The sequence below is a fragment of the Salmo salar genome, chromosome 05 (genome assembly GCF_965601325.2).
Source record: "Salmo salar chromosome 05, fSalSal1, whole genome shotgun sequence".
NCBI lineage: Eukaryota > Metazoa > Chordata > Actinopteri > Salmoniformes > Salmonidae > Salmo > Salmo salar.
In genome coordinates, this window is record NC_138295.1 from 26,673,156 (window position 1) to 26,686,839 (window position 13,684).

Sequence of the window (13,684 nt, forward strand, 5' to 3'; positions counted from 1 at the left end):
CCACCACCACTAATATGTTTCCAGCAAATGTTGCCTTCTGTTAAGTGACACAAATTTCAACAGTTAATTGTCAAAAAGAACACAGGAAACAGGAAATCCCCAAATAGCCAGAATAAGTGTGACAGACAACATGGTTGCGGAAAATAAACTAGCCTTCTTTCAATGTTGCACTAAAGTCCTGCTAAACTAGGGACCTTCAGGGGCCATTACAATACTAAATATAAACTGGAAGACTGCTTCTTGGGACACTAAAGACATTTGTCAAAATATATCAATTGTTGTTTGGCAAGGCAACAGAGTTGAGGTGATGTGCTGTGTTTACCCGATGAGCGATTCTGTTCATTCTTCACAAAATAAGACAAACACACACATAAGCATGTGGCTTATGCAGTTTGAGTCAACATCTTGAGGATCAACACAGCATCTTTATCAGGACTAAAATAGATTGTCATCCGTAATCGTTGTGTGCAGTTGTTTTCATATGATGAACATTAGCCTAACCTCAGCTGAGTCCACTAGTCTTGTACAGTCACAGCTGAGTCCACTAGTCTTGTACAGTCACACTTTAGGACAGACAGGTTTCCAACTAGCAGCTATTTGTCCCCCCAAATTCTGAGGCAAAAAAAAAAAAAAAAAGAAACTGCATATTTTTTTATTGTTGAAAACAAACGGACTGTAAAAACATCAGAAAATCAGCTACAAGTGTTTGGAATTTTGTGGTCCAAAGTTTTACCATGCATAATAGAGATGTGATCGTATACAAATGGAAGTAAGGATTGAAATGATCGTTTTAGTCAAATATATCTGTTTGGTCTTCTTGCTGTCTCCAAATTATTTGTAATTAAGTTCTGGCCCCTGACCATCCGCTCAAGAAAAAAATTGTCCTGTGGCTGAATCTAGTTGATGACCCCTGGTCTAGGACTAGGGTTGCTCTAGCGTGAGATTATACGTATACCTTGTCATCACTTGTCCTGCTCCAGCCAGACCACTACCAGAGGACTGCTTACCTCAAGCCTGAAAGAGGGCATGGGCTGGCTCAGCCTCCAAGGTAAGACGCTTAGCCCTCTCATACATGCTTGGCTGAGGGTGGATTTACACTACCTGTCTGAGTCAGCACCCTCTTCTTCTGTAGGAGGTAAGATCATTACTGGTGTGAGTGTGACAGTCAGCTTACCTCAACTGTAAACCTCTACAGGGGCTTGCTGGTAACAGAAGAATAGGAAGGGAGTATGGAGGAGCAGGAATGAGTGGAGGTGCTCAACTCAGGCTTTGGATCATCTGATGAAATGAGAGAGAGGACGAGAGACAGTGAGAGAGAGCGAGAATCACCCCTCAAACTGTACATGTTGGACAATGACAACAGAAGTACAAAATAACTTTTATTCATCATCACCCCAAAAAGAGGGCCATTTCATATCACGGTGAAGTTCTTATGAACCAAACAGATGAGATTAAGTGAACAGTTTTTCCATCATTGCATCAGAACAGTACAAAACCCCTGGAGATGGTTCTGTGGAAGTTCTATGCGCAAAATACTATCAAATATTATAAAGTCTACACCTGTTGTATTCAGCACATGTGAATTGGGTTTGATTTGATCTGGCAGCTCCAAAAATAGAACAATCTTCCTTATAACAAATGGTAATGAACATTAAAAACAGCTATTTCTTCAAACAAAGTATGATCAATGCTGATATGCGTGAGTATGTTACACTTTACATATTTTCATAATAGCGAGAAAAATATGGCATCCCTTTACATTACATAGGGCTTAGAGTACCTACCGTACCAGAGGAAACATAGCTGTCATTAATATCCTGTAAAGGTTGTGCAATACTTACCAGGGTTGGGTTAAATTCTGTTTTCAATTCAGTCAATCTAGTTCATGAACAAACTGAATTGAAAATGGAATTGACCCCAACCCTGGTACGTACCATTTACAGTAAGCACTCACTTGTTTCTTTACTTGGAATACAGAGAGCAGTGGTAACTGCTTGTGCTAACATACTGTACACCATGTAAAGTGTTGCCTAAAGACCCTAAACAGCAAGACCAATGAAGTGCTATGTCACTTTGCATCATTTATTGATTTCTACTCTGTTCTACTCAATTGAGGTTCAGTGGCTTCCATTTCCCAACACATATAAGCACAGCAGCTGTAACCTTATGGCCAGGTGTTTAAATATAGTATAAAATGATACAATATGGTAACTAAATAAAACATTATGTTTCACTTATCACATTCTAATAAGATGGGCACCAAATCAGAATCAGGCCTGTCTAATATACATTTTGGCCACTGGTATAGCAAAAATACCAGTGAGTTTGTAATTAACGGTAGCAATAAAATACAAAAGGCCAAATGAAAGCAAAACAACTTCCCTCAAGGCATGGTAAAATAACTGAATTAAAAAAGCATGGGCAAAAATATATGCACTATGTTTCGGCTATATTGCTTCTGAAATGCTCAGGAAGTAAACATTAAAACATTGCATGACTGTGAAATGAAGAGAAATAGCTAGAAAACCTGTCATATGTAGCATATTTAAGACAATACGGTACATCAGTGCAACATTCATAACAAAAATCCCCAAAGGTTTGACAACCCAGAATACAGCAAAATAGGGATTATTGTCATCATAAAATGCTATTATGAACGTTCCACCATTTTTATTTATTTATTTTACCTTTATTTAACTAGGCAAGTCAGTTAAGAACACATTCTTATTTTCAATGACGGCCTAGGAACGGTGGGTTAACTGCCTTGTTCAGGGGCAGAACGCCAGATTTTTACCTTGTCAGCTCGGGGATTCGATCTTGCAACCTTTCGGTTACTAGTCCAGCGCTCTAACCACTAGGCTACCCTGCCGCCCCAAAGGAAATATGTGTAATAATTGTGGTAATGGCGAACATAAAACCATCAAATGAAGGGTACCCTTGGCTCTTTTAAATCAAACTGAAGGATATTACAATATCTGTAAAAGAAAGCTCTCTAAATAGTCACATGTATACATGTTCTTCACACTACCAAATGGAAGTCGTACCAAACGTGATATTTCATAACACTAAATTCCAATTATTCGGGTAAAGCTTTTTGATGAGCAAATAGTTTATAATTTCAGTCATTTCGATCTAATATGTCCATATTAAACAGTATAACATTGACAGATAACTAATTTAACATGGTATTGTTTTCCTGTAAACCATAATGATCCAGAAACCTCATTTGCAGTTTGATTTTAGTTTGTTCATCTTTTGCTGGATGTTTATCTGAGAAGAGGCCCCATTTCTCATGTTTCACATTCGTGTCCGTGCACGCACACACGCACACACAGGCGCACGACTGGGTTGGCATGGAAACAACAATACCGCTCACATTCTTCCGTCACCCAACCGACTTAGTTCTCTTTGTCGGGCCCCAAAAAAACAACAGGTCGACTTTAATTAAACAGCCAGTCCCAGAGTCCACAATAGCTTACTGTATGGCAATAACTTACTGTCTGTCTAGCTCAATAAATACATGTTGCTTCCGCTGGCTTTGGCCCAGAGAGCCGAAGTGCTGGCGTGCGTCCAGCTCACCGCCTCTCCTGAGTGATTATCACTTTTTTGCGGAGGGGTCAATAGAAGGGGTTAATCGATGCGGTTCCCGCATATAGTGAAGCGGTCAACATCCAGCAGGTCCTTTTTAGGGGTCCTATGCTTCTGCTCTGTGCCTTCCATCCCTTCCTCCTCTTTCTGCTCAGGAGTGGCAGGGGGCGAGGTGGTGAGGGTGTCAGGGTCCGGGTCTGGCTCTGGGATGGGAGGGCTGGCTGGGGTTGTGGAAGTAGTGGGGGGAGGGGGTACGGTCTCTGGCCGCAGGGTGGGGCTGGCAGTGGGGGTAGGCTGGGCGGTGATGGAGGTGCAGGAAGGACTGGATGGGGACCGCTCGGACCACGGATCACCTGACGGGACAGAGACAGACAGAGAGACAGACAGAGACAGAGAGATTTAACACAAACATGAACAATACTTGGTAATTTCAGGTTTGGAGAAAAGTTAGTAACACTCACACTTACAGATAATAAGCAAGTAAACTAGAACATTGCAAACTTAATTTTTTATTAGATTTGACTGTAGAGATACAAAATAAACAGGAAAACCAACTAAATTAATTTATAGGAATGAAAACTCCTACTATATATATCGCTGGGTCAAAGAGACATCTACATTAATACCAGTAGATTTCACAAGCTCCACTAATCCTGGCCTTAAATACCAGTATGCAGTGTAAATGGCGTACACAAGTTTGGTCGGCCAAACAGAATAATTCATGACCTCTGATATATTCAAATAAAGTTGAGTGAAGCAGCAGCAGCATATCAGCACATGGGTTACTACTCTACGGAGACAGCCATTTGCCCAGGGCGCTGACATGCCTCACTTGCATAGAAAAAAAGAGTGGGTTGCAAATTAGACTTTACCAGGCGAGCAGACTGCATGAAATAAATGTGTGCTCCTTTACAGGCAACAACACAAGGGGATACAGTAGATCTACTTTAAAAAACGCATTGTGGTACTGAACCCGTGGTATAACCAACACGCATGTGGTCTTTATCCATTCTTTCCTCAACCAGCCATATGCTTTCACCAGAAGCTTCCATGACACAGCGTGAGGGAGACCACAGTTGCTCATCAGTATATTCTCTGCCTCAGACAGTGACCTACAGACATATGGCACCTCCAATTAGATCTTCATCCAAATGGTTATGAAGAACGAGAGACAAACCAGTCTGTTAGTATGGTAAGGCATCCATTGGAACCTGTGGGCTAAAACTAACCCATTTCTCCAAGGTCTTCATTAGGCACCAAACGGAATGAAATAGGGAGGGACTAGTGTTGCCACAATACAAACATTTTACTAATGATACGATACCAGGCCAAGTATTATGATAGAGTAGTACAATTTTGGGGGAAAATTCAGAGCGACCTAGCATCCTGTTCACCCCTGTCTCCGTTTTCTAAATGTTATTCACATGTGCTACCCAAAACATCTATCACTGATATTCCCATTTCTGGTCAATACAACACATTTTGTAGTAACTTAGTAGAATACTGCATAGAATGACTGATTTGCTCATATTTGCAAAGGCCTACCTGTGATTTGGCTGGAGGAATGGGAGGAAGGAATATACTGTAAAGGCATAATTGTCTGCATGTCATTGGGTCAGTAGGGGGAAAACCTTCTTTACTCTTCAGTTAGCAAAGGCATACTCCCTCCCTCTCGCAGTCTCTATCCCACTCTCCGTCTCCCTCTGTCCCACTCTCTGTCTCCCTCCGTCCCGCACCCTCCGTCCCGCACCCTCCGTCCCGCACGCTCCCGCAGTCTCCGTCCCGCACGCTCCAGCAGTCTCCGTCCCGCACGCTCCAGCAGTCTCCGTCCCGCACGCTCCAGCAGTCTCCGTCCCGCACGCTCCCTCATTTAGAAAACGTCTCCGTTTTCTAAATGTTATTCACATGTGCTACCCAAAAAATCTGTCACTGATATTCCCATTTCTGGTCAATACAACACATTTTGTAGTAACTTAGTAGAATATTGCATAGAATGACTGATTTGCTCATATTTGCAAAGGCCTACCTGTGATTTGGCTGGAGGAATGGGAGGAAGGAATATACTGTAAAGGCATAATTGTCTGCATGTCATTGGGTCAGTAGGGGGAAAACCTTCTTTACTCTTCAGTTAGCAAAGGCATACTCCCTCCCTCCCGCAGTCTCCGTCCCGCACTCTCCCTCAGTCTCCGTCCCGCACTCTCCCTCAGTCTCCGTCCCGCACTCTCCCTCAGTCTCCGTCCCGCACTCTCCGTCCCACACTCTCCCTCAGTCTCCGTCCCACACTCTCCCTCAGTCTCCGTCCCACACTCTCCCTCAGTCTCCGTCCCACACTCTCCGTCCCACACTCTCCGTCCCACACTCTCCCTCAGTCTCCGTCCCACACTCTCCCTCCGTCCCCCTCCGCATTCCTCCCTCTCCCTCCCAACTTGAAAAACGTTAGGCAACAAAAAGAATTGAAGGAGCAGCAGAAAGAGACAGATTTTGTAATTTTTTATACAGTTTAGTTTTACATTAGGCCTATATGAATCCTACCTTTGAAGTACATCTCATGAGTAGCAGACCCTTTTCCTTTCTTTCCTTACCAATCAAATGTATCTAGACTTTCAAGTTGACCGGTTGTTAGCTAGCTAGGTAACATGACTGAACGATGTTTGTTAATATCAAACCACCAATTAGCGACCCGGGATTAGTTTAAAACGGCCTGTGACATGGTTTGTGAAATTTTATAAAATACGCGCGAAATGGCTCAGGAAGAAGAAAAAAAGGTAGCTCTGGTAAAATGGGTCACATTTTTTTTTTAACTGTCTCGCCTAGAGACACGCTGTTGTTTTTTGGCTGTAAAGCTGTAAGCATGCCTGTCCATTTTCCAATCTGGCACTCCTAGGCTGCGTGACAGCGAACTTGCAATTGCAAAGCCTACTCAGACTGGCCTGTGCTCTGTTATACCAGGTGATGAAATTATACAACGCATCTACACTGCTCATTCTGATGCTGCTCATTCTGATGCTGCTCATTCTGATGCTGCTCCAGTGTTAGAACAGAAGACTCATTGGGGTCTGCATCCCTGCTCGCCATCACGGCTAAATTAGTTTTTAAATCTGAGGAGGAACAGATGAGCAGGAAGAGCGGACGGAGAGAAGCAGGTGAGTGATGGCTAGTAGGGTGGACAGAGAAGCAGGTGAGTGATGGCTAGTAGGGTGGACAGAGAGAAGCAGGTGAGTGATGGCTGGTAGGGTGGACAGAGAGAAGCAGGTGAGTGATGGCTGGTAGGGTGGACAGAGAGAAGCAGGTGAGTGATGGCTGGTAGGGTGGACAGAGAGAAGCAGGTGAGTGATGGCTGGTAGGGTGGACAGAGAGAAGCAGGTGAGTGATGGCTGGTAGGGTGGACAGAGAAGCAGGTGGGTGATGGCTAGTAGGGTGGACAGAGAGAATGCAGCTGGCTGATCACAGCTGCCACACGTGAGATGTGCATGAAAGTGAAGTGTATATTATTGGACTGGCGCATACTAGAGACTAGTTGCTTTTGCTTAATGTTTTTTACTAAATGTATTAACAAAACTGACTTTATAAACATTGTATAACAGGCACCAGTTGGTTCTTTAGATCGGTAGCATCACATGAGACTGTACTAGGGTATTCTATATTGACGTTTTGGTACCATGATATTACCGTGGTACCAGTATACCGTGCAATACTGAACTCGTCCAATAAGAGACGCTTGTTTTCCAACCCAAAACATTTTGCCCTTATGAATGCAGCCCAGAAGAGACAGCCGGGTTGAGTACAGTAGTTACAGATGGGCTAATTAAGAATAGCAGCGGAAGCGTTCAGGCTTCAGTGACCTTCTGATCCCACATGATATGGTTTGGTGCTTTACATACTGTACTACTGAATCTTTTCTCTGAAAATGCCGGTTCTGTATAAACACAGGAGTGAGGAAGATCTCTGAAGTGACGACGTGGCGCCGCTTGTCGCTCTAATGCTCTCAGCTTAGCGCAGCAGGCTCGTCTGCCACGCTGAAGATCCACACACACGCGCACGCAGAAACACACAACTAACAAGTTCTCTGTCACGTGCATCAAATTTCAATAGCAGTTTCGATGTGGATGACAGAGATTGTATGTGTGTGTGTGTGTGTGTGTGTGTGTGTGTGTGTGTGGCACTGCGGGAGTTCAATTAACCCGAGACTGAATACGCATCTGCTCGCTTGAGGCTGGGTTTGGCAAGCTGGGATTGCTAAGAAGAATAAGTAATTTAATGTAACCAAGTGTCTTATTGAAGCTGGGTAGGCTGTATGTGACTGACTGGGTTCGAATCTGGGTCTCCTGCATGCCATAATAGTGTGTTAGCACACTGAGCAAAACCCTAGGCATTAGCTCAGGAAGTCTTCATGGTCTTATGCAAGGTTTGTACCTGTAACACTAGGATATTGTCTGTCGCTGGGTAATACTAGGGTATTGTCTGTCACTGGGTACGTGAGGGGGCAGTACCTCTGGATGTTTTCCTGGTTCTACTAGGCGTCTTCCCGGGGGCGGCTGTGGAGGGCCTCTCAAACAGTTTGTCCTCCATGTTGGCTCTCTTCACATACACACATGACTTCCCTAGTAGCACAATACTGTTCAGCACCTTCAGGGTCACCATCCTACACAGGGAAAAGAGGATCAGTAATGATATTCACCATTCTACAAAGGGAGAAGAGGATTAGTAATGATATTCGCCACTCTACAGAGGGAAAAGACGATTAGTAATGCTATCCAAGGTGAAGGGGACTATTTGTCATTTGCCCACAAGAACAGAATACTGTAGTCATTGAGTGTTTTCATTGTGGACAGGTCTAGATTTGATTATATACTTAAATACAGATAAGGTATACTGGTATGGCCTTTTTGGCACATATTTGATATTCAATTAAAAATGGCCAATTCAAAAGGTTAGCTCAAAATCTCACCGTATTAGGGAATAGCAACATTACCCACAAAGTATCCATACTACCCACACTGAGAATGAAGGGCTTTTACTGTGGAAAATTAAAGTTAGGCACCCCAAAAATACACGAACACAAAGTAATTGGCTTTATAAGACTCAGTACATGGACAAAAAAGGTCATCATTAACCAACAGCTTTAGGACACACTAGGCTTCTGCATATCTGAAGCCTGTGATGCATTTGAAATCCGATGGAGAGAGAGAGCAACATCTATGTCTGTGGACCAAACGCCCTCAGAGGGTTTGGGTGGGTGGGTGGGCACTGGCGATGACAATGTTGTATTCCACCTCAGGATAACTGTTCAGTGGTCTATACCCCAGGGATGCAAACTGTTGAGGGCCCAAAAAGGTGACTTTTTTTTTTTCTCTCTGAAACACGCAAAAAATCCCTGCTAGGGGTTAATGTAGGTTTTAACTAATTAAACAACAAAAGAATATGATCTACATGATCAGTCTCTGTGTGTAAAATAAAAGTGGGTAATGTGAAACTAACTCACAGCTAAAACATGCAAGGAAAGCAACCCGATGTTTTTTGTTGCCTAGACTTTACTTTAAATGACACTCAAGTATTGAGAAAAAACAATACACTAATATTGCAGTTTGCCATGACAGCCTTTATAATAGAACGCTTGTGACCACACACACACACACACACATCTAAATACTGCACTTGAGAAAAAAACATCTCAAGTAGAAATAGAATGAAACAAACAGGCATTCTATTTTTGCTCTATTATAGTGGCCACTATAGTAGACATTGGTCAAGTGCACAAGGCTACATGTGTGCAAAAATAACATGAACTGAGTAAAACATTTAATAAACCCCCTTCACTCACACAAAAGGGTTAATATAAAGTTCAACAACAAAAGCAATATCTTTGGGCTACACTGCACGATAATACATTGTACACTTTCTGCCTGTGGACTTTCTGCCTGTGGAACATCTGTTGTACAATGTGCCAGCAGAGCATGATACCCTTTGCTGGCATAATTGATCTCTTTCAGGCAGAGAGTACACCTGGCATACCCCTTTCTATTCACTGTATTGAAAGACAAAGTGTGTGTCGTTTCTTTAACCTCTATTTTTTCCAGCATAAGTCAGGCCCAGCTCCAGCTACACTTGATCCCTGAATCCACTTGTTTAATAAGCAAAGCCTCATTTTTACCCAATTTTATCATTCTGAAAGTTAACCACATGCTGTATAGGGAAAACATTAGTTCACACAGTAGTTAGTTCGTTAGCTAGTTAACATTTCACACAGATTGCCAGGGTCCAGTAAGCAACTAAAACGCAGTGATGCCAATTTAGTAATTTTGTTGCTAGATTTAGCAACTTTTCAGACTACCCTGGCAAAAAAAATTCAAACAGCACCTAGCAACAAATTTAGCTACTTTAAAACATTTATTTGGAACTTTTAGCAACTTTTGAAAGGTGACTCAAACGCTAAAATGCATGCATTTTCCCTCTAAATGACACAAACACGATTTTCTCTGTCACAACCCCCGTGCCTGGCTGCAAAAGTGCATTGTGAGTGACGTCAGCAGCAGGCGCTCAGCTCGTGCACAGGCAGCAGCAATTTCAGCAAATGGCAAATCATTTTTGTTGCTAGGGACTCTTTTGGAAGAAGCTAGCTAGCTAACGAAGAACAACAAAGAATATCTAGTTAACAGAAGAAAAGAAAGAGAAAATCAGGACAGAAGAAAAAGGACATCAAAGTGAAACAGTTCTCTAAAGACACAAGAGACAATAATACAAGAAACAACACTTCTGTAGCTTGTCAACTATGTGTCTGTCTATCCCTGTTCTCTCCTCTCTGCACAGGCCATACAAACGCTTCACACCGCGTGGCCGCTGCCACTCTAACCTGGTGGTCCCAGCGCGCACGACCCACGTGGAGTTCCAGGTCTCCGGCAGCCTCTGGAACTGCCGGTCTGCAGCCAACAAGGCTGAGTTCATCTCAGCCTATGCTACCCTCCAGTCCCTAGACTTCCTGGCGCTGACGGAAACATGGATTACCACAGATAACACTGCTACTCCTACTGCTCTCTCTTCGTCTGCCCACGTGTTCTCGCATACCCCTAGAGCATCGAGCCAGCGGGGTGGTGGCACTGGAATCCTCATCTCTCCCAAGTGGACATTCTCTCTTTCTCCCCTGACCCATCTGTCTATCTCCTCATTTGAATTCCATGCTGTCACAGTTACCAGCCCTTTCAAGCTTAACATCCTTATCATTTATCGCCCTCCAGGTTCCCTTGGAGAGTTCATCAATGAGCTTGACGCCTTGATAAGTTCCTTTCCTGAGGATGGCTCACCTCTCACAGTTCTGGGTGACTTTAACCTCCCCACGTCTACCTTCGACTCATTCCTCTCTGCCTCCTTCTTTCCACTCCTCTCCTCTTTTGACCTCACCCTCTCACCTTCCCCCCCTACTCACAAGGCAGGCAATACGCTTGACCTCATCTTTACTAGATGCTGTTCTTCGACTAATCTCATTGCAACTCCCCTCCAAATCTCCGACCACTACCTTGTATCCTTTTCCCTCTTGCTCTCATCCAACACTTCTCACTCTGCCCCTACTCGGATGGTATTGCGCCGTCCCAACCTTCGCTCTCTCTCTCCCGCTACTCTCTCCTCTTCCATCCTATCATCTCTTCCCTCTGCTCAAACCTTCTCCAACCTATCTCCTGATTCTGCCTCCTCAACCCTCCTCTCCTCCCTTTCTGCATCCTTTGATTTTCTCTGTCCCCTATCCTCCAGGCCGGCTCGGTCCTCCCCTCCTGCTCCGTGGCTCGACGACTCACTACGAGCTCACAGAACAGGGCTCCGGGCAGCCGAGCGGAAATGGAGGAAAACTCGCCTCCCTGCGGACCTGGCATCCTTTCACTCCCTCCTCTCTACATTTTCCTCTTCTGTCTCTGCTGCTAAAGCCACTTTCTACCACTCTAAATTCCAAGCATCTGCCTCTAACCCTAGGAAGCTCTTTGCTACCTTCTCCTCCCTCCTGAATCCTCCCCCCCCCCCCCCTCCTCCCTCTCTGCGGATGACTTCGTCAACCATTTTGAAAAGAAGGTTGACGATATCCGATCCTCGTTTGCTAAGTCAAACGACACCGCTGGTCCTGCTCACACTGCCCTACCCTGTGCTTTGACCTCTTTCTCCCCTCTCTCTCCAGATGAAATCTCGCGTCTTGTGACGGCCGGCCGCCCAACAACCTGCCCACTTGACCCCCTCCTCTCTTCTCCAGACCATTTCCGGAGACCTTCTCCCCTTCCTCACCTCGCTCATCAACTCATCCTTGACCGCTGGCTACGTCCCTTCCGTCTTCAAGAGAGCGAGAGTTGCACCCCTTCTGAAAAAACCTACACTCGATCCCTCCGATGTCAACAACTACAGACCAGTATCCCTTCTTTCTTTTCTCTCCAAAACTCTTGAACGTGCTGTCCTTGGCCAGCTCTCCTGCTATCTCTCTCAGAATGACCTTCTTGATCCTAATCAGTCAGGTTTCAAGACTGGGCATTCAACTGAGACTGCTCTTCTCTGTGTCACGGAGGCTCTCCGCACTGCTAAAGCTAACTCTCTCTCCTCTGCTCTCATCCTTCTAGACCTATCTGCTGCCTTTGATACTGTGAACCATCAGATCCTCCTCTCCACCCTCCGAGTTGGGCATCTCCGGCGCGGCCCACGCTTGGATTGCGTCCTACCTGACAGGTCGCTCCTACCAGGTGGCGTGGCGAGAATCTGTCTCCGTACCATGCGCTCTCACCACTGGTGTCCCCCAGGGCTCTGTTCTAGGCCCTCTCCTATTCTCGCTATACACCAAGTCACTTGGCTCTGTCATATCCTCACATGGTCTCTCCTATCATTGCTATGCAATTAATCTTCTCCTTTCCCCCTTCTGATAACCAGGCGGCGAATCGCATCTCTGCATGTCTGTCAGACATATCAGTGTGGATGACGGATCACCACCTCAAGCTGAACCTCGGCAAGACGGAGCTGCTCTTCCTCCCGGGGAAGGACTGCCCGTTCCATGATCTCGCCATCACGGTTGACAACTCCCTTGTGTCCTCCTCCCAGAGTGCTAAGAACCTTGGCGTGATCCTGGACAACACCCTGTCGTTCTCCACTAACATCAAGGCGGTGACCCGATCCTGTAGGTTCATGCTCTACAACATTCGCAGAGTACGACCCTGCCTCACACAGGAAGCGGCGCAGGTCCTAATCCAAGCACTTGTCATCTCCCGTCTGGATTGCTGCAACTCGCTGTTGGCTGGGCGCCCTGCCTGTGCCATTAAACCCCTACAACTCATCCAGAACGCCGCAGCCCGTCTGGTGTTCAACCTTCCCAAGTTCTCTCACGTCACCCCGCTCCTCCGCTCTCTCCACTGGCTTCCAGTTGAAGCTCGCATCCGCTACAAGACCATGGTGATTGCCTACGGAGCTGTGAAGGGAACGGCACTTCCATACCTTCAGGCTCTGATCAGGCCCTATACCCAAACAAGGGCACTGCGTTCATCCACCTCTGGCCTGCTGGCCCCCCTACCTCTGAGGAAGCACAGTTCCCGCTCAGCCCAGTCAAAACTGGTGGAACAAGCTCCCTCACGACGCCAGGACAGCGGAGTCAATCACCACCTTCCGGAGACACCTGAAACCCCACCTCTTTAAGGAATACCTAGGATAGGATAAAGTAATCCTTCTACCCCCCCCCTTAAAATATTTAGATGCACTATTGTAAAGTGGTTGTTCCACTGGATATCATAAGGTGAATGCACCAATTTGTAAGTCGCTCTGGATAAGAGCGTCTGCTAAATGACTTAAATGTAAATGTACATTTTTGGCTGACTGGAGCAGCAGTAGCACTGGTTCGACGAGCCAAACCCAATGAATATAGTTGGTCACGAATGTTTGATCTTGAACAGAACTTACAACATCAATCAACATGTCTCAATCAAAATTATACAGCCAGAAGTACAGAAGAGTGGGAGTCTGTGCCTGAACAAATGTCAAATCATATTTTTGGCCGAGATGACCAGTCAATTTGAGTAACGTTATTGTGTATTCTACTAATGACGCAGTTTTACGTTATCACGCAATGACATCACAACGTCATTTA

At 45.1% G+C, this 13,684-nt stretch overlaps 1 protein-coding gene across 2 annotated transcripts in view; it reads right to left on the reverse strand.

Annotated features, from left to right (window-relative positions):
* Nucleotides 1–1,366: 1,366 nt before the first annotated feature.
* tapt1a (transmembrane anterior posterior transformation 1a) overlaps nt 1,367–13,684 on the reverse strand; it is a 38,416-nt gene continuing 26,098 nt past the window's right edge. For both annotated transcript variants that reach the window (XM_014199265.2, XM_014199267.3), the window contains 2 exons: nt 8,079–8,230; nt 1,367–3,941 (listed from right to left, as the gene is read on the reverse strand). In XM_014199265.2, coding sequence (XP_014054740.1) covers nt 3,631–3,941; nt 8,079–8,230 — 463 coding nt within the window. In that variant the 3' untranslated portion in view covers nt 1,367–3,630. The remainder of the gene's footprint in view (nt 3,942–8,078; nt 8,231–13,684) is intronic.